The sequence below is a fragment of the Pinus tabuliformis genome, chromosome 6 (genome assembly GCF_031772625.1).
Source record: "Pinus tabuliformis cultivar Carrire ecotype Pingquan chromosome 6, CPIR1, whole genome shotgun sequence".
NCBI lineage: Eukaryota > Viridiplantae > Streptophyta > Pinopsida > Pinales > Pinaceae > Pinus > Pinus tabuliformis.
In genome coordinates this window covers 666,062,222-666,089,848 of record NC_142292.1, presented here as the reverse complement: position 1 = coordinate 666,089,848, position 27,627 = coordinate 666,062,222, and the positions used below count along the sequence as shown (strand labels likewise).

The window sequence follows — 27,627 nt, the reverse complement described above, 5'->3', positions numbered from 1 at the left end:
CACATTAATTCTTTGATTCCCTAATTTCATGTCCTCCTTCCCTCACACTCTTGTCAATATGGAAATAAAGTGGTTGACTATCTTGCAAACCTGGGATGTAAGAACCAAAATATTAATCTTGATTCCCCTCAAAGCAATGAAGTATGCAAAGAGAGGTGTGACCATTCAAACATCTTCATCACCTTTGATCAATAATCCTCGATGTGTATGTTGAATTTCATGCTAAGGGATGGGAGAAGTTGGCAAGCCCATCATCACCTCGTACATTAAATAGGGGGTGTTGTAGCCAAAAAACCCCATGCATTCAAATAATACTAAGAGTAATGACACCCCAAAGCAATAAACTTAGAGCCTTATCTTCCACTTCATCTTCTTGCTTTAGCTAGTGGCTCTTTGTAGTTATATCGAGTCTTTGTTATGTATTCAAACCACTTGTAGGATGTTTCCTCCCCTTGCACTCAAAATTGTTGCAAGTCGATTGAGGAAGGTCTAGGCCCTTTCGGCATGGCCTTCCATTTTCATTCTCTCTTGTTGATTTTACGTTATAACTCTCAATTCTCATTTGTGGAGAAAGTGGATTTTTTTACCTTTGAAGGCATAATGGCATGCCCCAAGTTTCCCTCATGTCATTTTCTGCATTATCCTCCATTAAGTCATAGACACATTATACATTCACATACAAGTAAAAAACATGCTGGGAGCCATACATAGTTGCTATCATAAAATGTGCATATAACCAGCATAACAGGAACATGAATACAAGGAACATATCAGCCATCAAATCCATAAATACATCAATACCTTTACACATGAAAATAAAGGGAATGAATTTATCATTAATGAAAGCAATTAACGAACCAGAGATGGGACTACCACGTTCCACACGACCGTAGAATGGCTAGGCCAAATCTCTCTTCATCCATTCACCCTCGCTCCATATTCCAAGCATGAATGTGGGATCTCATAGAACACATAAATAAGAACTCATCCATGGCTTCCAGAGGCCGTCCACCTAAAGCCATCAAATAATGGTTCCACCTCACGATCGAACATCACCAAAAAAACCATCATCAGATTGGTTTCCATCCAAGCCTTCCATGGCTTCCATAGCATTTGTCCAACCAAGGCTTCTAGAACTAGTAACTCAACCCACAACTTATACATGGCTTCCAGGGCATTTGTCCAACCAAGGCTTCTAGGACTAGTAACTCAACCCACCAAGGGCTTCCATAGTGTTTTTCGAACCAGGGTTTCTAGGACTAGTAACTCAACCCACACCTTAGGAAACACAGGAACTAGTCAAAACAAAAAAATGAAAGTAGATCCACAATCGCCATGGCTATCCCAGAAATGGCAAGGCTAGGCAATCCATTCTCGATCCAGGCAATCCTCCATGCCAATGACAGATCACAACCAAGAAACCACATGCATATGCCATGCATGCCCAAAACTAGTGAAGAAATAATACATGCAACTCAGTACCTGCAAGTGAATTTGATGTAGATGTTGATGTCTATGCCTTCTTACGCTTTCCTACTCTTCCTTTTTCTTCTTGTTCCACGAATCCAAGTATGCCACACCCACCAAGAGTGCTCCAAGAAAACTCGAACTCTCCAAGAGTATGAGAGAGAGAGAGAGAATAAAGAGAGAGCTCCAAAACTGAACTGACAACAAGTTCACTCTGAAATGAAGAAGCTTTCCAACTCATCCTTAGAAGCCTTTTTATTAATGAGGCCTCTATTTTTTTCATTTTCCATTATTTTCCTTCATTTTCCTCCTCACATGCAACCTATGACCTTTCAAATCCTTTTTCTCCTAATTTCCATTATTTTCATAAATACATGTGCCAAAATACCTTTTTGCCTCTTTAATGCCTTAGCCATTTCCTTAACCATAAACAACCAAATGAACACCCACTAGGATGTCCTGCCCACCATTAATCTTGGAATACGTGTCCCATCATCTGTGGTATTTAGATATTTTTACATGGAATTTTCACCAGGGCTATTATAGAACCCTTCCCCTTGGGGGAACAGAGTCCTCGATGTTCAATGGCATCTATAACCAACATGACTACTGAAAACAAAACATACAACCGATGGAGCTTTATAACACAGTTCCTTGCATTATTTACAGTGAATGACCTGCTCAAAAGAAAAACATCATGACAACATGACTAGATAAAAACCATACCACATATTGGATCTTTATAACATAACTCATTACGTATTTACAATGATATACACATTTTATTAACCAAAAAATAAAGGATACGAGGCCCATATCAATCAACAAGGGAATCCATAGGCTCACACCTCCACCATCAATGTAATACCAGGGTTCACCTCCTTCCGAAGAAGTCTAGAATCCACTACAAAGTCAAATATGCATTTGATATCCAGCTCTGCAATCCTGCACCACTTTTCCTCTCAATGAACAGTTACTAGCTCATTGTTCCAAGGTGCACTCCTAATGTGCATATGATTGCATATGGAAATGATAATGACCAAAGAAAATCCATCCATGACCTTCCCTTCTCTACTACATAGTCCCTCGGGAATCCAGCCACCGCTTCCGTGCAGTCACTCACCTTCCAAGTTTCGCAGGCACCCCCAACCTAGAAAGTCCATCCCTTAGCAAGGCTTCCTCGCATCAGAAGATACAAAAACCAAGGCATATCCCTACCTTAAAACCATCATACCAATCATAGCATGCTCATGGCAATCAAAGGACGCTATTGGGTAGCACTATCCCACAATGGACCTGCTCCTGAATACTTTACCAGCATGTTGTTGCATGTTCCAATTTCTTTGTTGTTGCTGCTAGTTCTTGTATTTGATTTTAACCACCCAACCAGGGATTTCCGTGCTTCCCGTACTAAGCACATAAATTCCATTAGATTCAAAATAAATTGAAATAACTTCAAATCATATGTCATTGGTTGCTCATCAATAAGGTACATTTGCAATCAAGTTTACTTCATGTCACAACAAGTCAAACTAACTATTTGATCAAAACATCATGTATAAACATATCACATATGTTTAGCTCAAAACACAACCATCATAGATCAACATCATAAATCACATGTAACCATCATATACTAGAATCAAGCGTTTCCCTCTGAAATGAACTCCCCAAATTGCTTTCGTGTCAAAATATGTGCCATTCGATTTTGTTGTTAGACAATTGGGTAATCATTACTTGTTGATTTGAATTGAGGAATTCCAGCCGTGACGGTTGTTACTGGGTCGTTGGATCCTGCAATAACTATCAACTATCTTCCTTACGAATCGTCAACCGACTTAACTTATTATATCGATAATATTTTGCTCCGTGAACAAGGTTTTTCTTCAGATTTTCAGGTTAGGCAGCTGGTATTTTGAAGGCAGAGGTGCATCTATTGCAGATCATTAATTCCCTTGCAGTGGATCAGTAGTTTTCCGGGCTCAAATTTGTAAGGTAGGTATTGCATTATTGTACTCTTACCCCCTTGCATGTGCATTACTTGCTAATGCCTAAGAGAGGATTTCGATGGTGATTTTCACGTCGGTAATGAGAGTTTTGTTTTCTTGAGAATTTTCCTTTTGCTCGAAAGTGCCTCTCTGAGATGGCCGAGGTTTTGTTTTTGGTTTGGTAGATATCACTAGTTTTTTTTGTTTCTGGGTGTCGTAGTAGTCCAGCTTTTGTTTGGGGTATGACAACTCTTTTTATCATAAATCAACTAGGGTTTATATTCTTGTAGTTGCTTTTATTAATAGTAAATACTAAAATAGTTATAGAATGTAATCTCCTTGGGTATTTTTTTGAGAGGGATCTGGCATCGCATGGTAACTATGTTATTACATGACAGTAGTTCCTTGGAGAAGGAAAAATGCCAAGTGGTGGGTTTCGTGTGCTGCATCTTGTGAAACCATTTCTTTCAATCTTACTAGAAGTCCAGACAGCTGAAGGAAAAGTACCCTTTAGGGAGAAGGTTCTTTAAATTGTAATATCCCTTTTAATCTTTCTCGTATGCAGTTAGTTACCTCTATATGGAATACATTCAACAACCAGTGCAGATCCATTCTATTGGATGCGTGTAATTCTGGCATAAATGTGCGCATCAATCAATTTGATAAAAACAAAAAGAAGAAAAGAGGAGTTGGAGGTTATATTTTAGAGTGGACCAACACTAATAAATTCATTAGCGATTTTGGGATAGTGGCAGACGTAAGGAATAATTTAATGACTTTCGAGATACACGTAGTCTTGTATTACATCACGATTGATGCGGGGAGAGGTCATGCTGTCAGAGAGCAATGGCATTCATGGGAGAAGTTTTAATATCAATACCAGAACTGTGTATGCGATAATCTTATCTTGGCATCTTGTTTGTCAAGTTTCGCAATTGCGTGTGTGGACAATATGTTAAAAATGAACGTAATAAAAGCGAGCACTGGTTAAATATTGTCCAAGCGTGACAAGATGCCCTGCATTACATTCCATATATCCGTATATTTTGTATCTTTGAAGTCTGGACAACTATCACAATTTGCAAGTTGCAACTAAGGTGCATTGAATATGCTTCGATGTACTTTTATGGTCATTATCATTAATAAAACAAAACAATTACATGAGATATCGTTGACATCCATGTGGGATAATTTAAAATATAATTGAAAGTGCTAAATGGTGTTCTTAAAAGTTGTTTATTAATGATATCAATAAAAAAATAGTGAACAAGTACATGACATATCGTTGACATCCATGTGGGATAATTTAAAATATAATTGAAAGTGAAAAATGGTGTTTTTAGAAGTTGTTTATTTCGATTCTGTTTAATTAATAATATTTCATCTATATTAAATGTATTATAATTATTAATAATTTAAAAATAAAATAACAATTATTATAATTTCCAAAGTTATGAGAAACACCATTCAATTACTTTTTATTACACTTAATATCTCATAGTACCCACTCATACATAACTTACTCTATATAATTTGGCACATTATTGCATACGTTTTTTTTGTTAGTTTACTACATTTTTTTAAAATAATTATTTTAAATATTAAATTACAACTTATTATAAATTGAAATTTAAGAAAAATGATCTTAGCATGCATTATTTGAACAAAATATTGCAGCTTGAAGACTCTTGTATGTGATATGTCTCAACCCTATTCAAAGTTGTAAAGTGTGTTTTCTGATGATCTCCTTGTTACTAGTGGTAATGCTTCGAAGGACCAGGGCAGTCCTTTGATAGATAAGAAGATGGGGCAAATGAATGGAGAAAAAATGATGGGAATTGAATAAAATCAAGTGGTCAACTGAAGAAGAATGGGGTTCATCTAAGGATGGGAATGCTCTTTTTGATGGCAGGTCACATCCATTGCAACAATTTGGATATAACGAATACCCACTCTAGGATTTCATGTTTCTTGGCTCCGTGATGAAAATAATGAAGACAAAATACATGTTAATCTGTTACTTGTGTTATTTGATGGAAGTTTTGTAATGAATGACTGAAAAATACACGGTGAGAGAAAAATGCATATTACGCTAATTAAGGAATGTTTTTCACTTGTTGAACTTGTAGTATTGAATTTAACACACTGACACTTTACAACAATGAACTAACAATCTTCATGATGAAAATAGTAATGTGGAAAATTTATTTACATAATGAAAAAGGCAATATGGATATTCCAATCATGTTCCAAGGCATTTTTTAAAATGTGGATTTGAGAAAAGGTTGTTGTGGAAGGTGTTGTTTGTATATGGGAAAGATTTATCTACATAATGAAAAAGGTAATATGGGATATTCCAATCATGTTCCAAGCCATTTTTTAAAATGTGGATGTGAGAAAAGGTTGTTGTGGAAGGTGTTGTTTGTATATGGGAAATTTCCTGATCATGGTATGTAATCCTAATGTTGATAGATATGTCTACTTTAAAATGTGGATGTGAGAAAAGGTTGTTGTGGAAGGTGTTGTTTCTATATGAGAAATTTCCTGATCATTGTGTGTAATTCTAATGTTCATATATATGTCTACTAAGTGGTTCCAGTTAATGGGACATTGATGTGAACACTCAATATATTTTTATTCTTTATCAAAGTATTTTTTTGTTGTATTTGTATAATTCAATTTATGCCTTACGGCGTTCCCTTTGCAACATTTGGTGCAAATGCTAGTTTAAATTCTGATAGATACAAACCTACCCCTTCAACATTTATAAATTCAAATATTTAAAATAGCACTTCATACCCATAGAAATTACAATCTCAAAAATGGATCAAGTTTTGATAAATACGGAGTAATTTAGATACTCTATATAAGACACTCAATTGATCATCTAATCAATTTTCTTAGACTAAAGTACAGCAAAATCCGCTCAATTTCAGCAAAGAATGCGCACGCGCCACACATAGCATCGCCCGACTCGCAATGTCATTGAGGATGCTCTCGCATCAAGCTATATGATAGATACCACCGAATTGTCCATGTCAGGCTCACCGCAGTTAGTTAATGCCCAATAAGGAATAAGTGTTGCCCGTTCGAGGCGAACATCAATTTGGTGGTTAACACTATAAATAAAGGCAACAGACAGACAGACCCGGCTTGTGCACGCTGTTTTCATTTTCCTCAAAAACACAGCAAAAGTAGAGAGAGGGGAAAGGAAAGGAATGGAAGAGATGGAGAATGCCAGATGGAGGGATCTGGACAAGCTGCTTACCAGGCCGGGCAATCTCGTTTCACCAAATTTTGAGCCACGAAAAGAGGTTCTTCTTTCTCTCTCTCTCTTTATTTACGAAGTCTCTAACTTATGTTTATTACAGCATCTGTTTGCTCCCCTGTTCGATTCTCTAATCTCGCTGTTGCTCCATACCTGATGAATTCCTAATTGGGTTTAAGAAGAATGTTATGGTTAAAACTGTTGTTGCTTTATTCACGCCGTTCAACAAGTATATTGAAAATGGAAAGTTGGGTAGTTACCCTACGCTGCTGAAGCCTCTAGTTCGATAGATTAGTTTCGTTGATGTGCTGAGATGCAGTCAATGCAGTGTTGTGAGTTTGAGTTGACGCAATTTGGGAACATGGCCCAAGAGATTGTTTGCAAAATCCACTGAGCAACATCAAGCTAAACCTATCTGTACTTTGCTTTTTATTCATTTATTCCTTTTTAAAAAAATATTTTTTAAGGGATACTTCTTTATAGAGAGAAGAAGGATCAATAATCTGCTTCTATAGAAGGAACAATGACCCACAAAGGGCGATAAAAGCCAGAGGAGGTCAGAAATTCTGTCTGGAAAAAGTCCCAAAATCAAGTAGAAGAAGGGAGCAGACCTACATTAAAAGATTAGTTCTCTTAATCTTCAGATACTTTTCCTTGCTGTTTAAAAATTTGATATCAAAGAGATGGAGTAACCCAAAATTATCAGACTCAGAATTCCTCTTCCAGGCTTTTTATTTATTCAAAACTCAGATTTCATTGATAACCAAAATATTTAACAAGGAATATCAACGAAACTGCCACACAGAAAATCCCTAGCGTCTACTTTGATCTCTCTACTGAAAACAAAAGAACTACAGGGATGGTTTTCTCACGGAAACTCCCTGAATATGCAAAGACTGATTATTTCTGGCATGCAGGCCACACATTGGCTTCCAGACAGTTTTGAATGCCATTGGCTTGTAAAGTTCGTCTGAGCGTCCCTCCTTGCACGGCTTACTTTCCTCTATATTACCGGTGTGGATCCGCTTCCTTAAAACGAGGTTTTAGTAGGACATGTTCCCTTTGTCGACCAGTGACTTCTTTGCCATCTCCGCAGCATGCTCCCTGCGAATGTCTACCCCAAGATTTAGCTTCAGTTTTGCAGGTTTGTTCTTATTCTTTTAAATCCTGTTCTTCTTGCGTTTTGCACTCGACGTCGATCCTCCTTAAGAAGATGAATCTACTCCCCCCCCCCCTTCCGTTTCGGCTCTGGATGGCTAGACAACTTGTCTGTAGTTTGTGCTTCGCTTTATTTTGACATTGGGAGGGTATTTAGGTAACTACTATTGGTAGGTTATATCTCCCTTGGCCCCACCTGTCCACCTCAAAGAGAGTGCCATGGATTTAGGGTTTTAAGAAAAACTTCTTTTAGAAACTTTGAAGACCCTTTCCTTGCATAACTTGGACCTTTGAAAAAAGGGGTGACCCCTAACCTTGTTAAATCTACTATATCTGTCTCGGTTAAACTCTGCATGCAACCCTTAAGAGAAGGGTGTGCAACCGGTGTGAAACCCCAGAAACCCTTCATTACCACATGTTCCTGAATCTTAGAAGGAAGGTTTGGGTCTTGAAGAAAACCTAGCTTGGGGGCCGAAAAGTGGGGAATAAACCCTTCCACACCCATATTCCAGTCACTTATTCAATCTAGCTCCACGATGCTCCTCCCAATATATGTATATCATTTAGAGTAATTACCGATGTCTGCGAGAAATTAATTTTTATGATTTCACTGTATTTTCCAGCCATCTATGTGATTGATGCATGCTCAAATTTTTATTGCTGTCATTGAGTAAATTCAAGATCTGATTTATTTAATAAAGAAGCATAGGACAACAATCACTTAGGGTTTGGAAAATTTACAGTTTTGTTTTTATAGAGATGAATGAAACTTTCAAGATCCATGCAATAGATGTATGTAAGTGATAGAATTGGTTTAACAGAATTTGCCTAATGGATTGAATGAATTTTCCGATTTTAGAGACCTAAATGGAATGTTTTAGAAATTCTAGAACATTAATGACTTAGATTAGGATTTAGTCTTTAGCCATACATCTCAAAGATTTAGGTAGGTGGCAATTACGATGTCCTCCACTATCTGATTTTATTGACTGCATGACTGCTGGTTCAACCAGGCTATAGAAGTCACCTTGGAAGCTGTTGATCAAAGGAATGAAAAGCTAATTAGAAGGAAAACTCATGCATGTGTTTTATTTCTTCCATTATTCATTTTTCAGCGACTGTGAATGCAAAGTTCAGAAATTTAATTGTTGCTGATAAATAATTTTGCTTTGAATTATTTAACGAGAGAACATTACAACAACAATCACTCAGACTTGGAAAAATTTACATGGTATCAAAGCTATTTCTCTAATTGAGATTCTCAAGGGTTTATAGTAGTATGTCAACTGTCAGAAAGGACCAGTAGTTACAGGGTTTAAATATTCTTCAAAACAAGAGGAAGTGAAGGCCAAGCGAATAATCATGGATGCCATAAAGAATGATTTGATCCTGAGTAAGTCTGAGAAGCAAACTGCAAAGGAGATGTTTGATGCCTTGGTTAGTCTGTACCAGAATGAGAACATAAACAGAAAGATGATATTGCAAAACAAACTCAAATCAATAGAGATGATTGGATAAGATTCAGTTACCAGTTACCTTATGAATGTCATCTAGATTTGGGATCAACTGATGGTAGTTGGGGAGAAGATTGCAACTGCAAATTCGGTGGGCATGGCAACAAATTGGTTCCTAGCTACATGAGAACCATTTGTCAATGATATTTGTATTTGTGTGAATATTCCTAACTTTGAGACACTGTGGGATGGTTGTCTAGGAGGAGAGTTAGATGGAGTCAAAGACCAACAAGAATGGTCGTGATGAAATCTATTCCTATTGGGTTAGACAAATAAGGGCAGAGGTTAAGGGTGAGGGAAAGAGTAAGGAGTCAACCTTTATAGTAAAGAAAGAAAGACTTGAGTAAAATCAAGTGCTTCATATGTCTTAATCTCAATCATTATGCATCACAATGTTTGGATAAGAATGTTAAAGGGAAGTAGTGATAGAAGCAGATATTGGCCTTTGTAGAAACTGAAATGGAGTGGTTGCCAAGTTCGAATAGTATTTCTCAATGGTATGTTGCCTCTCTATCAACGCATCCATAGAAATTCGTGGTATGTGGTTAATAGGGCATCTCGTCATATGATATCAACTCAATGGTTATTTAATATTTTCTAGTCTAACAAAGCAGGATTTAGTAATACAAGTTGAGCTTGGTGATGATGCCAGATATCTAGAAGCAAGAATTGTTACATTCCTTCCAATGTGAATTTGGTATCTCTTTAGATTATTATGATGTCTTCTTTGTTCAAGGTTTTAGTTAAGATAAGTAAATGTATCAACGTGCAACAAGTGACCACTAAAATAGGTCAATAGCATTGTTAGGTACAAAAATGTCTATACAAGAGGGAACATTAAAGTGACTCCTATATAAAAGCAAGAAGCAAGAATTAAAAATAAAATAGAAATCTAATCTAAATTGTAGAGAGCCGGCTTCGAAGATGGAGTGGTGAACTAGAAGGGAGATGCACAAGATGAATATATCTAGAATATATGCCACCAGTTATAATAGGCTAATCTGATCTATTGGAATCATTTCTTGTAACATCGAAGGGCAAATGGAGAAAACTCAAAATAGATGCTTGTGTAGAAGAAGAATCAGAAGAGGCATTGGAAGGAGTGTTGTGTTGCTATTTGGAAGGAAGATCTATTCCATGTGGCCTGGAAGATATTTGTCTAGACGAAATCCCAAAATTCCTCCTCTCTAAAATTTCCTACCAAGCCTTAGAAAATGTCCTTATCCTTAGAGGGACGAAGAAAAGAGGAAGAAAAGTGGTGAAAGAATGATATTTCGTTGAGTTAATGTGATCACCAAGGATCTAGGACCAATGCCTAGCTATTGGAAACATTGAAGTCAAAATGATCAAGGTTTGGCAACTTCACTCTTCAAGGAGGCCTAAAGAAGTAGCTTCATTATCTGGATGAAACTACAACAAAACATGTGCTCAGGTAGTTGAGGGGCATGGTGGAGTATGGTCCAAGATATCTTGGAGATGGTGAAGTGAAATTGCAGGGGAGTTTAGACTCGGATTAGGTAGGCAATGCATCAGACAGGAAGTACACCTCAGGATGCTGCTTTAGCTTGGGTTCAAAATGATATCTTGTTTGAGTCAAAAGTAGATTAGTATGGCACTTAGCTCTACAATATGGTTTGAGATATCTTGGAGATGATGAAGTGAAGTTGCAAGGGTATTTGAAGTCAGATTGGGTAGGTAGTGTAGCAGATAGGAAGCACATTTGAAGGTGCCGTTTTAGGTTGGGTTTGTCAATGATATCTTGGTTCAAGAGGAAGTGGACTTATATGGTACTTAGCTTAGCAAAGATAGATACGTGGCAGCCAATTCTACTACCTGTAACGCCCTTTGGTTTTGCAAGTTATTGCAAGATTGTTTGATTAAGGTTTGGACCCCATAATCATTTACTATGATAATCAAAGTTGACTCAAAATCTTAAGAATTTGATGTTCCATGATAGTTTGAAACACAAAGGATCGAATATCATTTCATGCAAGACATGATTCAAGCGGGAGCAATGGAGCTCTAGTATATTCTTATAGACTGATAAGTAGTTGATATTGTGACCAAGCCTTGAACAAAAGAGAAGTTTGATGCATTCAGAGGCAAACTTGGTTTGGTCTAAACTTCCTTCTGTGCTAAGAGGGAGTGTGGAGAAATGTAGCTTGAGAAGGAACTTCTTACATAATTTTTAGCATGAATGCATAGGAAATGGTTCAAGATATTTTGTTTGTGATCACCTTGGAAAAGTGGTCACTAATTCCATCTAGTAATTTCATTTAAGAAAAAGAATGACAATTGAAAGTCTTATGTTTTGAAGTTGACTTAGTGTTAGGGTTCTAAATAAAAAATGTTCTAGAAATTCTAGAACAATAATGTCTTAGATTAGGATTTAATCTTTCCTTCATTTTAGGGCTAGAATTGAGATAGGTGTCAACTAAGATTTAGGAGATAAGTTAGTTCTTCTCAAAGCACAAAGAGGGTAAGAGATGAGAGGTTGATGTCTTATTAGAGGAGAGCCTTAGTAAATTTTTGGCCCCACATCTAGGGCTTGAAACCCTCCTTTTGGTAGCTGATTTTTTTTGCAATATAGCTCAAAATGAAATGCTTACTGTCTCAAAAAAATCTAGCATTAAAAATATATTTTTTAGTTGCAAGTTGTTAGAATTTCGACGCAACCTAGGTCTGGTCTATGTCTTAACTAAAAGCATAAAAGCACTAGCAATGCCTAACATCAACATGGCTTGCACAGTGGAAATATAACAACAATTAGATCAATGATAGTACACAAGAGTTAAATGCCCAAATCTTGTTCCTTATCAGTCCTTTAATAAGAAAATTGCAGGGCTCCCATACCAAGGATCATGACCTTTAGATTCCCAGTACAATGCCAATAAATTAGATCTGTCCTTTGACCATTAACATAGGGTTGAGGCCTAGTACATTAATCTTTCATCTGCCCAAGAACAAAACTTACAACACTTAATTTACTTGTTGTACATACTTGGGCATTGTTAATTTTCCTTGAAACTTTGCAACTACTTAGGTGAATTAGCTGAAAACAAGGCAATTGAAAACTGAAACCAAATTTACTTTCACCAAGATACAAACTTTCTTAATAATTTATAAGCAACAGAATAAAAACACCAGAGAAAAAAACGCATGCTCAAAAATTGACACGCTTGTTTACCCAAGAAACCCAAATGGGAAAATTTGCTTTTTTTGTTGTGGTATTTTGTTGATTGTTCTTAAGCAATTGGATTTATTATAATTCACACTGCTTTGTGCAACTAGCAATTTGTCTCTGAGAACACACTTGTTCTCTTGCTAAATAGCCTTGACTTGCCTTGCAATCTCTGAGATGATGAGATCTCGATATGCTTGGAGCAATCATGAAACGATGGATTCTCAAAGAGCCTAATGCAACTCTGATTGTCACAGTGTATCACATTGAGATCCATCCCTTGCCTGAAAAGTTTTACAAGCAACTTCCTCCTCCAAATAGCTTCACGAGCTGGTAAGCTAGCAACCATGTATTTGAATTTTGCTGAATTGAGTTTAATTGATCTCCACTTCATGCCGAACCAGGAAACAATCACTGACCCAGTGCTAAAGACACAACCTGAAGTACTCTTCCGACCTGTGGAGCTCCCTCTTGCATCTGTGAAGCCTCAAACCTCACTCCATCAACTTGTCTATACCATAATCCATAGTTTGTCGTGCCTTTGAGATATCTCAAAACATGCTTCTCAACAATCTAGTGAACTTTGGTTGGATCCATAATGAACCGACTCAATTGGTTCATTGCAAAACAAATATCAGGCTGTGTGCTGACTAAGTACATCAACGACCCGATGAGTTGCTTGTGCTCTAGCTCCGGAATTTGGTGCTGGGGCTAGAACACATGAGATCCTTAGGTATTCCAACCTACTCTCACTTTAAAGACTCCCTCAAAGCTTTGTCTTGCTCAAACCTCATGCCTGCCTAATAATTGTCTTCTTGAGTGATGGTATGTACACCTTGGATGCCTGAGATGTCACACTATAACCCATGAAAATTTCCTTTTCAGCTATGGGCTCCAACTTCGTTTTGCTCTCTTTGCACACACGGCAATAAAATTTTGTGCCAAAGATGCAAAAGTGAGAAACATCAGGCTTCTTGCTTGTGAAAGCCTCCTTTAATATAACTCATCCAAGCACCTTGTGTAGACTCTTGTTTTGCAGAAATTTTGCAGTGTTGCATGCCTTTGCCCACAAGAAGATGGGCAGGCCTTGGTTGCTCCAACTATGTTGCGATTCTTCCTCTTAGCCACCCCATTCTGTTGAGGGTTATGGGGTGCTGTAAGCTCTCTCTTGATGACCTTCTTGGCACACACGTACTTGAATGCAATAGAGACATTCCCCACCATTGTTACTCAATGCTTTGCTCATCTCCTCGATTTGGTTTACTACCAATGCCTTAAAACTCCATGAACTTGGAGAAGACCTCCTCCTTCATAAAGAAGATCCATGTCGTTCGAGAATAATCAGCTATGAAAGTGACAGTACTCGTGTCTCATAAGTGATTGAGAAGAGAAGTGCCCACATAGTCTGAATGTACTAGCTCCGAAATCCCTTTGGCTCTACTGTCTTGGCCCTAAAAAGATGACTTGGCATACTTGTCAAGTGTTCACCTATTGTACACATCATGCTGGTCAAATACGCCTTTTGGTAGTCCCGTGGCTATTTGCTAAAGGATCTTCAGCGCCCCATGATGCAAGTGTCCCATGCGCCTGCGCCAAAGCTCCCCCACACTTTTGGTTTGCGCAATTCTTGCCTTGTTGCTCAAGGCTGTGCATGACTCAAGCTACTGCCTGTATAGATTCTTCGCCCTCACACCAATTTGCTTCATTGGTCTCGAAGCTAAGTGCTTGAGGTAAGTCTTACCTCTACTGAAGATGGCATCATAACCCTTGCCCTCTAGGGTAGCGAGAAAAACAAGGTTCTTTTTCAGTTCTAGAACATAGAGGACAACCTTGAGATGGATAGATCTATCAGATTCCCTCTCAAAATTGACAATACCAACTTCCGTAGTCAAGTACTTGTCATCATCTTCTATCTCAATATGAAATTGCATGTCTTTCTCCTTCAATTGGCTGTAATACTCCTTCTTGGTCATGTGGAAAGATGCTCTAGAATCAATGTTCCATACGTTGATGCCTACTAAGCTTGCCATGCAAGATATCAATGTGAAGTCTTTCTCGAATTGAGAAGAAAACTCATCTACCTCGACTGATGCAGTGACATGATTCTTGCTCTACCCCTTCTTCCTGTTAGGACACTTAGCGGCATAGTGCCCGAACTGATGGCAATGGAAGCAATTGATCTTGCTCAAATCTTTCTTCTTCTTCTCACCCTTCTGACTAGACTCAACCTATCCTTGGCCCTTCTTTGCCCTTGGGTTTGCTGCCTTTGTCGGCTAGGGCAAAGTTCTCCTCATCCTCTATCTTCATTGATCTTCCTGTTGTTGTCCCTCTTCCAATTTCTTCCTGGATGCATTGACTCCATAGCCTTTCCCAATTGGGAATATTTTCTTTGCCACTGACTACATCTTGGAAGTTCTCCCAAGACTTATGAAGTGGCATAAGCGCAAGACTCACGAAGTCATTGTTTGTTGCGGTCTTGCCCACTCCAACTAGCTCATCCTAAACCTGGGTGAACTTAGAAAGATACATAATGATGGGATCTCCTTTGATCATTTGGATATTTCTTAGCTTGTCCTTTAGAGTAAATTTCCTGGCATCATTGGAACCTTGATACAAATCTGAGATGGCTTTCCACATCTCATATGCTGTCTTCTTCCCATGGAGATGAGGGATAATATGGTCTTTGACCACCTCAAAAATGATCCTCCTAGCCTTGGTGTCATTCTTGTTAAGATGGATCAATTGTTATGCATCTTGAGGTAGAGCTATTTGTTGCTTCACAAATTCTAGCACCCCATTATCTTCCAACACCATTGAGATCCGCTCCTTCCATGAGCAGAAGTTAGAGGCTCCCTTTAAACAATGATATGGTCTCTGTCCTTGGAACAACATACTGCTTATCCAATGAATTGCTTTTCAAAACTTTAGTGCAAGCCTTCTTGACTAATCTGCGCTCTTCACTGACTAATCAATTTGGTGCTGGTCTTAATGCTAAGCTCTGCTTTGATACCATGTTAATTGTTCTTGAAACATTGCAACTACTTAGATGAATTAACTGAAAACAAGGCAGCTGAAAATTGAAACCAAATTTACTTTGCAGAATAAAAACACTAGAGATAAAAACACATGCATACAAATTGATGCACTTGTTTATCCAGGAAACCCAAATGGGAAAACCTGCTTTCTTTGTTGTGGTATTTTATTGATTGTACTTGAGCAATTGGATATATTGCAAGTCATGCTGCTTCTTGCAGTTAACAATCTGTCTCTAAGAACACACTTGTTCTCTTGCTGAATAGCCTTGACTTTGCCCTTGCAATCCTTGAGCCCTGCTCCTATTTCCTTGCGCACTTCCTCCTATTTCCTATCTCCTATTTCTTTGTGCACTTGTGGCCACCTAAATTCTAGCGCACACGCTCCTCAATTTTGCACACACACACACAAAGAATGATCTCACAAGAACATGTGATGAATTGTGCCTTCATCCTCCTTTCTATAGATAGAATTCGAGCATGCAAGAAAGCCCAACTCAATTGAGAAGCTTGTGCTCTGATTGCGAGTTAACTGAGTGTTCTACTCCCTCTCTCCAATCAACACTTGGAGTCTTAACTCCTTCTCTCTCTAATCAACACTGAAGAGTACTCGTTCTAACTGAACTTGTAACCGCCACCACGTCTTGTAGTCAAACTGAAAAAGACTCTGTTATGAATAAAATTTAAATATAATAATAATAAGGCCTCCTTCAACAGACTGTGGCTCCTTCTTGAGCTCTCCACACAAGTGATGTCCTTCACACTTGATGCCTTTAGCCTATCCTTTGGCTAGTATATATATGTTTCCTTTAGGTGTCTTGGGAGCCCTCTTTGTCCTTCTTCAAGAGATCCCACTTCACCACTCAACGTTAACTTAGAACATTTAATTCATTTCCTTGGGTTTGAAGCCCACACCATTGGGTCCAAAACTGCAAACTCAAAACCACAAAGCCCCCAGTGGTTTTCCACTTGGAAATACCTTCTGAATTACCAAATTTTAACAAAAGTAAATGCTAAAATTGAGAAAAAATTGAAGAAATAGGTGGCTTGAAATTTCTGCAATTAAAATTCTGTTGTATCATACAATTTGCAATCCCCAAATCATGATTTGCTGTTAAATAATCACAAGCAAACTCATAAAAAGTTGAAAATGAATATAGCTGTAAAAATTTGCACTTATACCATGGCTATTCAATGCAATTTACAGGCCTAGAAACATGTGTCTTAGCTGAAAAATCATGCATGATTTCACCAATGCATGAGGAAGAAGATGGCTGAAAGATTTCTACATCTTTAATACCGCAAATATGCTCTATATGTTGGGAAAAATCATCCCCAACCTGCATATAACATGGTTGAAAATGATGCAACAAATCTGCCCTAAAAGTGAGGGTACATGTTTGAAATAAATCTACATAAAGATGTGTTATATAATGTTCAAAATCTGCATTATTAATATCATGTTAAAATTGGAAACTTGGGCCAAACTCCATGAGGGTCCTCTTATTTATGGCAGCTGATATTTTTCTTGTATTCCTCTTGTCGAGAAGTGTAGGATTGATCTAAAGATCATCCGATTCCGACATGTATTCATGGAGATATGAATTTATTTGTGTTATGTGACAATTCATCAAGGTCGGCCAGCAACCACATTACCCCCACTTGTTCTCCACGTTTTAGCATAAATAGAGGTGGCCTTCAAGTCACTTTGACACACACTCTTGTGATCTCTCTTCATTCTGTTTTGGTTTTGATGAAGAAGAGATCTAGAGGGAGTGCCCTAGGATTATATGCTGGCCTAATGATGCCCTCATCTGCAGGAAAGGGAAGAAGCTTAGTGATGCCCTAATGCTGCCATGAAGTGCCCTAGACGAGGAAGAAAAAGGGTTTTCTTGAAGATCCTACGCTGCCCTAATTTACAGTCAATGAAGCAAGCCCTTAATGCAGTCTTGCGGGAGTCTTGCAAGCAGCCATGGAAGAATCTAATACACTATCATGGAAGGATGCCCTGGAATCTAATTCGCTGCCCTAGCGGATGACCTAGACTCTAACACAGTCCTGGAAGAAGCCCTAACAGAGTCAGGGAAGAAGGCTTCCATATCACAGCAAGGAAGTGACCTAAACGCAGGTCTAATGCCATTGGTTTAGAGTGCCCTAGATGCAGTAGTGGGAAGATAGAATCACAGTCAATACGCTGTTCAAAGGGTCCTCAATCCGCTGTCCTAAGGAGAGGTCTATACGCTGTTCAAAAGAGACCTAGCCGCAGTTCTGTGTGTGCACTAGTCACAGCCAAGATGCACCCTAAAAGCTGGCCTAATCTATATGCTGTTCTAAAGGAGACTCCTATGTAAAAGGGAGCTTTTATATGCAGCAAAAGAAGACCTATCTACGCAGCTAGGAGATGTCATAATCCACAGTCAGATGAGGGTTCTATGCAGCAAGAAGAAGGATCCTAATACGCTGGGAAGAGGAGGCCTTAACCAGCCCTATACACAGTCAAAGAGGGGTCTATATAAGCTGCCCTAGCCGCAGTCCTCAAGGGCTATCAAGGAGCCCTAACGCAGCCTTCTAATCTGCTGTTCGATGATATGATGAAGCCCTATTCGCTGCTAAGGATAGCTGATCAACAGTGAACCTATACACTGAAATAAGGAACTTAAATGCAGCTTGAATAAGTATAGAAGGCAGCGATGTATCAAGATTATGTTTGGGCATGAATGAGACCTGTTGGAAGAATAGATTGCTACAGCCAGCTGCTTTGCTAGGCTGCAAGCCATAGCAAGCAGCTAAGGCTGTTCCATGGGAATATTGCAGCATGCATTGAGTGTAGGTGGCAATATGGATTAGGAGGGGCTCTCCTAGGTGGTCTGTAGCCCTTGAAGGGCTTAGTTACCTAACAGCTTGGATGCAGCATGATCAAGGATGCAACATGATGAGATGCAGCATAGTGATGATGAAGTGCAGCATGATGGGTGCAACACAGTGATGATGGATGCAGTATGATGAGTGCAACATAGTGTAATGAAGTGCAACACAGTGATGATGGATGCAGTATGATGAGTGCAACATAGTGTAATGAAGTGCAACACAGTGATGATGGATGCAGTATGATGAGTGCAACATAGTGTAATGAAGTGCAACACAATGATGTGTGCAGCACAGTGATGGGTACAACATGGTGATGGAATCACCTGTGTTCAGATTTGCTACTTCACGTGTCATCTTTCTAGAGACAATCTCTGCTCTTATTTTGACAAGTCAAAATGTTGACTTCTGATGTATATGTACTATCTCTCTCTGTGCTGAACTATTGAAGAACATAAGAATAATTGATCAAGGATTTCCCCACATTGGGGTTTGTCCCTGGCTGGCACCACATCTTGTGTCCTCTTGTTTTGGCTTGTTTTCTTCGATTTATGTTTATGTTCTATCTGCATTTTACTATCATGCTAAATGTGATTGCAAATTTGGAATTGATATTGAACTAATATGGAAAATTGAAGTAAATTTACTCTCAACATAGAACATACCTAAAATTAACATATCAACATATGGTTGGAAATTGTCATGCAAGATTTCTGCATTACCTTCCATTATGTTAGGCTGTATGAAATGCTTGGAATTTGCTATTTTTTTATTAGTCACATTGCTACAAGACGGGCTAATATTCGCAGATGGGCTAATTTTCCATGCTTTTTCTTAAAAAAGATTCTCCAATTCCCATTTTTCCTAAGAATGATTTGCCCAAATTTTAAAAGAACAAATTATTTTACCTTAAAAATCGCCAAAATTTTATAGAGACTATATAAAATCAATAGCAGTTTGAATATTTTTACTAAAATATCACCAAACATTTTATAGTTTGCGTATTATGGATTAGTAAGATTTGCCAAGGCTTCTAATCTTTAAGATAAATTTCCATCCTTAAAATTTTCCTTGCTGCAAGTATTAGAGACACAATGTCCATAATTTTCAAAACATTCTTATGCATACTATGCATACTATGATAAGAACTCTGACAAATATTGTCCATAATTTCATGTCCTAGGCAGTCCTTATTTTCATCAAATGGAGATGTAAATAAAATGGCCAACTTATCACCATTCAAGGGTTTATCTTCAAGATATCTCTCCCAAAATCATAACAAGAAATCTCATCAAATTCAGGGTTTTGAGAAAGTCCAAAGCTTACCAAACTCTCATCTTCACGAGGAGAGAGAGATGCATGAGTTCTGTTACCAATAGGATCTTCATTACGTGCTTGATCTTCAATGGAAAAATGAGGTACTCCATCTGTACTTTCTTCTTGTGAAGGAGAAATGGATGCTTCAATGTTCTCATCATTTTCATCATAGTTACCTTCTTGACCTTCAATGGAGATATGAGGTGCTTTTTCATGTACTTGAGGACTTTCTTCATCAATGCTCTCTTGATTAGTTTTAAAGGGAAAACAAGGTGCATTTTTAATAAGGTCTTCATTTTGCATACTATGCTTCCTTATGATGTATTCTTACAAAGATGCAAACCTCTGATACCCTTATGTAATCTTGGTCAAGGGAGCATCTAAGAGGCTTCTTTTATACCAAAGCATTGGTCAGATCATGATCGTTTTATATTTTTAGATTTCAGTTAAATATTCAACCATTTCATTCTTAGGATCCCATTTGTTTTGAAATGCTTCAATCAAGCTTGCAAAATATGGTATTTTCTTAGTACTGTTACCGCACAAACTAGCAGGGGTCCTAGGAGGGGTTCCTATAGAGCAACTACTAGGTTGAGGGCAATAATGGAGTGATAGCCCAATGTCACTTCGGCTAAGGCTCCTTGCTCTTTACAGACTTTCACTGATTGGAGGAGTCATGATATATGAGGAATCACGAATATGTATAGTCGATGATAAGATGAGGAGGTTACTCCTAGGCCTATTTGCAAGAGAGACTCAATTAAATGGGTTGCTTGCTTTAGAAGCAAGGTGATGGGCTCTCTAGGAAGGGCTAAGAGGGCTTTTGAGGATAGGGTTTGAGAGTATGTCTTGTCAAGGAAGCCTCTAGTCTCAAAAGGCCTTATGGATGTTTGGCTTCTAAGTGATCTTTGTGGAAATGGAGTCAACAAGTTGCGGGACCACAAAGGGCTAAGTGGATCCGAAATTAGGTCAAGGACATGGAGTTGATCACCCAAGGATGTACTTGACCTAATTAGGGAAGGGAAGGGGATCAAAGAAAGAATTTCATTTTGATGACTTGATGTTATGATCCCAATGAGGTCACTAGCCAATGGGAAACCAAGGGCAAGAATCGATCTTCGAGCTGGGGCTTGAAATATCTCAAGGTTCCATAGTCAAAATTTTGTGAAAGTCAGAGAGCCTCTAGAGGACACACCAATGCAGTTGTGGGCAAGATCAAATTCTTTGGATGACTAAATTGTGAGAAAAGTGATGCCCTAGGTGACCTATGGAGGCTAGACCTAGAAAAAGAAGGGAAGATGAAAGCAATTCTCTTTGAAAATGATCACCTATGGAAGGATCAGTGCCTTATCCTTTAGGGAAGATGGTGTCAAGATGGAATTTGTGATTTAGAGGAACTACACCCAATCAAGGAGCCTTCTAGACAACTTCGCATGGCAATTAGGGCATGGGAGCAGCTGCAAGAAGAATTTATACTTCAATTTGCATTAATTGATGACTTATCAAGATGTGTTCAATAGAATCAATCTCTAGGAACATTCTCCCCTTCACACATGATACATGAGATGATGCAATGCCACAAACAATTTCCACAATTTTGCATAAGAAAAGCAGTAAATTTCAGATCTAGTATAGCAAAAATCCCAAAAACATTTATGTATTAAAGCAAATAACAAAAATAGACATGAAAAGATTACTTACATGTGTCTGAGAGAGATATCCAAACATCAAAATTCATCCATCACATCCAAAATCCTCCTCCAAAAGGGATAGCGAAAATATCACAAGAGATAAGAACCCAATCCAAGTGATGATGAGAGAACAAATCACCTCTTGTCTATTTATTCAATCTCTAATGAGTTTGATTTAGCTAATTTGGCCTAATTGAGCCCCCAAAATAAAATAATGTGCATAGTAACAATAGTTTTGGTGACAAGCCCACCAAATAGCTCAATAACATAATAAGCCTCTCAAGAAGGTCGAGTGATCAATAAAGTGAGTCGGTGGGCCTTTGAGGAGGCCTATTGAAGTCTTGAGTGTGTCATGATGTGAGAATGGACCTCATAGTGGACAAGGGGGTGGCCCCTTGTTTTCCAAGCAAGAACCATTGGTGCTCCCAAGTGGGTGTGGGGGCACAAGGACATCCTCAGGGATCTCCAAGTCGATCGAAAATGCCCGTAGACCATCTGTAAGGGCTAGGATGACGACATAAGCCCTCCCTCTGCAGTGGGAGACATCCTCCAGACCCCAAAACATCTGCCAAGTGTATGGCACATGTGTGGAGCCAACTGGGCATGGTGAACCAGGTGCATCATCCTCATCCAAAAGGTGGAACACGAGCAATCAATGAGTGGTGCTAGGGATCCATGAAGTACACTTGGCTATGGTGGAGGCCCATGGCTTTCAATACTCACCCTACAAATGCCAATGTGGCTCTCTATAGGGTTGGGACTCCGTATAGGGAGACCAAGCCCCAAATGGAGACCCTCCTGCAATCCTGCATAAGATCTAATGTGCCCCTGCATTCCAGTACAACACATTATCAGAATAATCAAGTAAAAAAGCTTACAAGTCGTGGAACCAATGGGGCACTTCATGATGACATGCCCTTCTGTAGTGGACTTTGGCATATACTAATTCGCCAAGCTTAATATGGGGTTAATCAAGGATCCTATTAGGTGGTTTCAATCTTTAAAGGGGGTGACATGTTCATTGTACTTCCCGAAAGTGGTAGGTGGCAAATGATATAATAATTGAATGGAGTGCTGATCAGGCGAATCATCCAGACCACATGTCATGGTACAAGGGTAGCTATAATAGGGGAAGCCCACACTTGGGTGTGTGAGTGCAGGAGGGAGCAAATTGTGGTACATGAGTTACCTCGACCTTTGTTTTTCCACCCTTCTTCATATGCTTTTTGCCTTCAATTGATTTTTCTTCATAACTTCTCGGGGCTCCAGGGGATGAGAGCATGATGTGTAATATATAACAGTGGATACCCCCTTAAGGTGGGGCAATTCATTGCCCACCAGGAGTTGGGACAATCATGGGTTCCTTAATGATGGAGGGGCTCATCTAGGGCCCATATGAACCAGGGTGATGGCCATGGATAAGGGGTAGAGCTCATGCTTGGCTTTTGCCCACATGCTAAATTTGTATGTCCTGGCCATCTTTTGCATTTTGTGGTACATTTCCTGTTGAGAGTGGCCAAATTATGCTTTTTATTTTCTTTTTAGCTGCATCAACCTCTGGGGCATCATTCTAGGCCCGACCCAAGGTGCGGACAAGGGGAGGGGTTAACTGACCCAATGTGGACCCAGATGGGAAAAGAGATGAATGGGGCTAGAATGAGTGGTAAGGGGTGCTGTATATGGTGTCGGGAAGCAAGACCATTCAACCAAAATCGGGATTTCCCCTAATGGGCAGTAAAGGAGATCCCACAGGACTAGGATACAAGGGTAACCACGAAATTGGGCAGTGGAGACAAGAATACATACCTAACCCACTCTTTCCGCTGAATCCCCCCACTAATCCATGATCAAAAGTGCACATGACAAGTAAGGAAAATTACTCAATTACACCAATGAAAAGCCATACCTTCGGAGCTAGAGGCCCACCTTCAGACATACAATCATAACAAGTAGGTGAGGGACCACATCGCTGGCTCTGGTGGCAGAGACAATGGCACATCGAGTTAGTTGGTGGCTACAAGGGGCTGTTGATTGCCGGTTGAGGACCATCTAGGAGAAATTTTTTCTTCTATATACACTACCCACGGGTGGTGGGTAACAAGTACCAAGTAACCATTACATTCGCTTTCAAACTACTTAAAAACAACCTCATTATAACATCTTCATGAAGAACACCAAGAATTGGAATGAATCCTATGAAAGTTAAGATATGTATTGTGGCTGAATCGTTATGCCCATAGAACTTTGGAATAGAATCTGCATCTATCGTTGGGAGCTCATTAAGACATGCTAAGATACTTGAGAAGTCCATTTGAACATATACCAATCAGCCAATTGTGGAAGCCATTCCATTTTCTTCACTTTGAAGTCTTTAATATATGACTAAAAATAAAAAAATCCTCAACAAATAATGATCATACCTTGTACCATGTACCATATACCACAATGTGGAGTCACCAAGATGAACTTTAAAATGCCTTCAAGATTGATGAATGTTCTCACCTCTACACCTAGTAATGCCTTCAAAATTCGTAAGGGACAGAGATGTCATCCCTTCATTCAAGCACCACGTGAGAACGAGGTCTTCAAAAATAATACTCTCACAGATCATGAAGCATGATCTTCAAATTTTTTGGGAGAACGGATTTTGTCCCAAACAACAAAATGCTAAATGATGCCTCCCTAACTTGCACTAATGATAAAAGCCTAAGGAACATTTCCTTTCACTTTACGTCTCCAATGCAAGGGGGTTATTGCTAATTAGGATTACTAAACCTATAGTCAATGGAGCTCAAAACAACATTGTTTTTGCAGTTTTTTGAGATGTAAAGTAGTGATAGAGGGATCTAGAGATTAATGGCAATCCAATAAGGGAAAATGGATTCAAGAGGTCAATTCAAGAGGGAAAGCTCATCAAAAGGTTAAGACTACAAGGAACACAATTGCAATGTCATAAGAAAACATTGTTGAAAAATAGAAGTGAAGAAATACTAGGTCCTTGAAAGTGTCACATCAAAAGATTCAAAACCATCACAATAAGGTATGCCGTACACAGTGAAGCACTGGTCTAGCATCCACTCAAGAAGATGTTAAATGCAAGAGAATACCACCATGTATAAGACAAGAAAGGATTCAAGAGGGAGAAGCTGCACATACAAAACCCTTCCAATGGGGTAGATATACTTTCTCATTTGGCCCTAAAAGCGAGTTCTTACAATCTCTACTACATAAGCAATTATTTAGAAGCATTAGAAACATAACCCACACATTCAAAGGAGAGAACCCTTACACATCACATACGCTCGAAGAAAGATGTATCCATGGAGGGGAAACTCCAAAAATCTAACCATCGAAGAAAAGGAGTACTCTACTCAAACTTCCACAACATATGTGCAATGTGCTAGGTTTAAGGGAGAATGAGTCAAACAAGAGTTGTATCATCATCAACAATATGCCAAGTCACACAAAAACTCAAATTCATCGAGAAGTGGAAAGATTTCATCAAAATGCATGAAATGATGACCAATGCATATGCCTCTAGTATGAGCTAAAGAAGGGGAGCACTCTATTGAACATCATGCTTGACATCATAAGCCATCCATCCCCATGTAAAAAACATCCATGAGAGCTAGGGCATTCTTTTACTAGGGCTTCAATCATGTTCACTACTCTAACCGTGTCAAATTGTCCCAAATGAATATGAAACCAAGGGGAAGAAAGGAGCAAGGTGCCAAGTGCTCTACACCATAATGAATAAAATGAAGATGCTAAAACAATGTTTGTAAGGGAGATATGTTTCATCATGTACCATCCACATCTAATCATGGTGAATGCTAGATCATCAAGTGCATTGCTTGTTCTCCATGATAAGCAAATATACCAAGCAAAACACCACGAAGGCATCCATCAATCATGTCTTCAACTATCAACCAAGGCATCGAGTGAAATGATAAACATTAGGTCACTGTCAACTCGTAGAACTCGCTTTGTGATAAACATCACATGAATAGTGAAAATATTTACTAGTGTAGGCCTCATTCAAATTGAGGGTAACAATACCCACTATCGATGATTGACTAGTGTCATTGGTTAAACCCCCCTCTATTTCTCTCTATTCATTCAAGTGCATCCTTTTTAGGTCTTAGAGTATATTTGCATCTATCTTTACTTTAACTCCTTATTTCTTTCAATTGGGTACTTTTTCTCTCTTGGATTTATCATTACAATACTAATGAATTCGTTACTCCAATTTTTGGATTTCATCATTCATGGAGTTGAGTTAAGGCTTTCCCCCAGCCATTGGAGTTTTTTGGTTTAGCACCCCTTTCCCCCTTGCTGAATTTTTTTTTTTTTTTTTTCTAAATCTGTCTACTTCTATTATTATACAAAAAGAGCAAAAATTACAGCAAGGCTGTGGCCTTGAAAGTCTTGCCAAGAGGTTGGCAATTTGCACAAGTGTTCACATTGTTAGTTCTCAGAGGACCTCCATTTTTGATATGGCCTCTTATAAGACCCGACACATATACATAGCTGAACAAAGACAGTAAAGTGCCCGAAACAAGGCTAAACAGAGACAACAAAGACAGTAAAGTACCCGAAACATTGCTAAACACAGACAGAGACCCGATACTGGCATGAGTCAAGAAGCAAAACAGAGTGGTGTTCCTGCCGCTGAAGCTGCCTTTAGCGAAGAACCGAGATAGAACAATCATCATCAGTGGTGTATGGTTCCTCTACAACTCTGCAACCAAATTGTAAAGAGTCCTCCGTATTTGAGTGCCGAGCCCTCGAGCGTGTTGGTTCTCTCTGCACTGGCTCGCTTGGACCTGCAGTGACCGCTAGATTCACCATCGAGGAGCTTCCTGAGACTGGGCGCTGACTGTCCATTGGAGTCGCCCTTCGCTGGACGGCCGGCATTTCCGGAGGAGCATCTACCTGGCCTCTGGGATCTTCACATTTCTCAATTGTGACAGAAACAATAAAGGTCGAATGAGCAAGAGTGCAGGGGATTCGATAGCGGACCGTGGGGTGTGCCTCATGCTCACAATTATTCCGTCTACCGCGCCCTCGACCTCTGCCACGACCAAATCTTGTGCCAGGAGGACTGCTTCGCCCGGAATCCTGCACCTCCGTGAAAGAGCGCGTCGGGGAGGTTGACCGCTGCGAGATGGCGCGACCCCTGGAGCCTCCTCGCCTACTTATCATCCTGAGTCGTTCTTGCGGCATTGCAAGGCCCTGAGGTGGAGCGAATGAACCTGGAAAGGAATTTAACACTGCCACGCTGAGGGAGAAGCTCTTCTTTACACTGACCACAGTATCCCAAGCGTCTGGAGCATCAGAAATGAACTTGGAAGCATCAGGAGAGCGACGAATATGGTGCTCCATGGCACAGTTAACCGGGAGTCTGGTTGAGGAATTAATGTCTCGCATTAAAAGCATTAAAAGCCTTGTACACCACCCCATATCAGGCGTGTTCGGACACTTGCCCATGTGACCGACCACGTGCCTGCCCTCCTTTCCATCAGACACCCGCATCCGGGGGTGAGAGATCCTTTTGCACCAGAGAGGTGCACTCCTGTATGAGTTGTTCATCATCTGCGCTTTCAAGGGGTCCTGAAAAGTAAGGTTGCTGCCAATTTACTCCCTGATTGGCCAATCTATCTGCAACCTTGTTGGCCGTTCTTCGAACATGCTTGAAGGTAATACTTTGTGGTTTCCTCAGTTTTTCCTCCAGGGATTCCAATCTGCTGAGCAATCTCCAGCTGGATGCTATCTTGTCAGCGGGGGTGCTAGCTTGGATTCTATTTGCTGCTGTTATAAGGATGAGGGAATCTCCCTCAACTTCTAAAGGGAAGAAGTGATTTTGATCTGCAATACAGATCCCTTTCCATAGTCCTTCAAGCTCTGCTGCATTGTTTGTCGTTGCCAATCGATCCATAATAAATGTGCAATATGGCTTCTGTGTGGTTCATGAATATTCCTCCGAACCCCGCTGGCCCGAGATTACCTTTTGCAGCCCCATCGAAATTTAGCTTGAAATAGTTGATTGCCGGAGGAGACCAAATTAAGGGAGAGACTGAGCAAGCAGGAGGACGGGTTTTGGCCTGGGCTAAAAAGGATGAGTCCAGATTCCATGCTTTCAGAAT

General features: G+C 39.4%; 1 protein-coding gene across 1 annotated transcript in view; it reads left to right on the top strand.

The window, feature by feature from the left end:
* Positions 1-6,443: 6,443 nt before the first annotated feature.
* The window catches only part of ECR1 (E1 C-terminal related 1), a 249,823-nt gene continuing 228,639 nt past the window's right edge, over positions 6,444-27,627 (top strand). Inside the window, exon 1 of the mRNA XM_089420427.1 lies at positions 6,444-6,769. Coding sequence (XP_089276553.1) covers positions 6,674-6,769 — 96 coding nt within the window. The 5' untranslated portion in view covers positions 6,444-6,673. The remainder of the gene's footprint in view (positions 6,770-27,627) is intronic.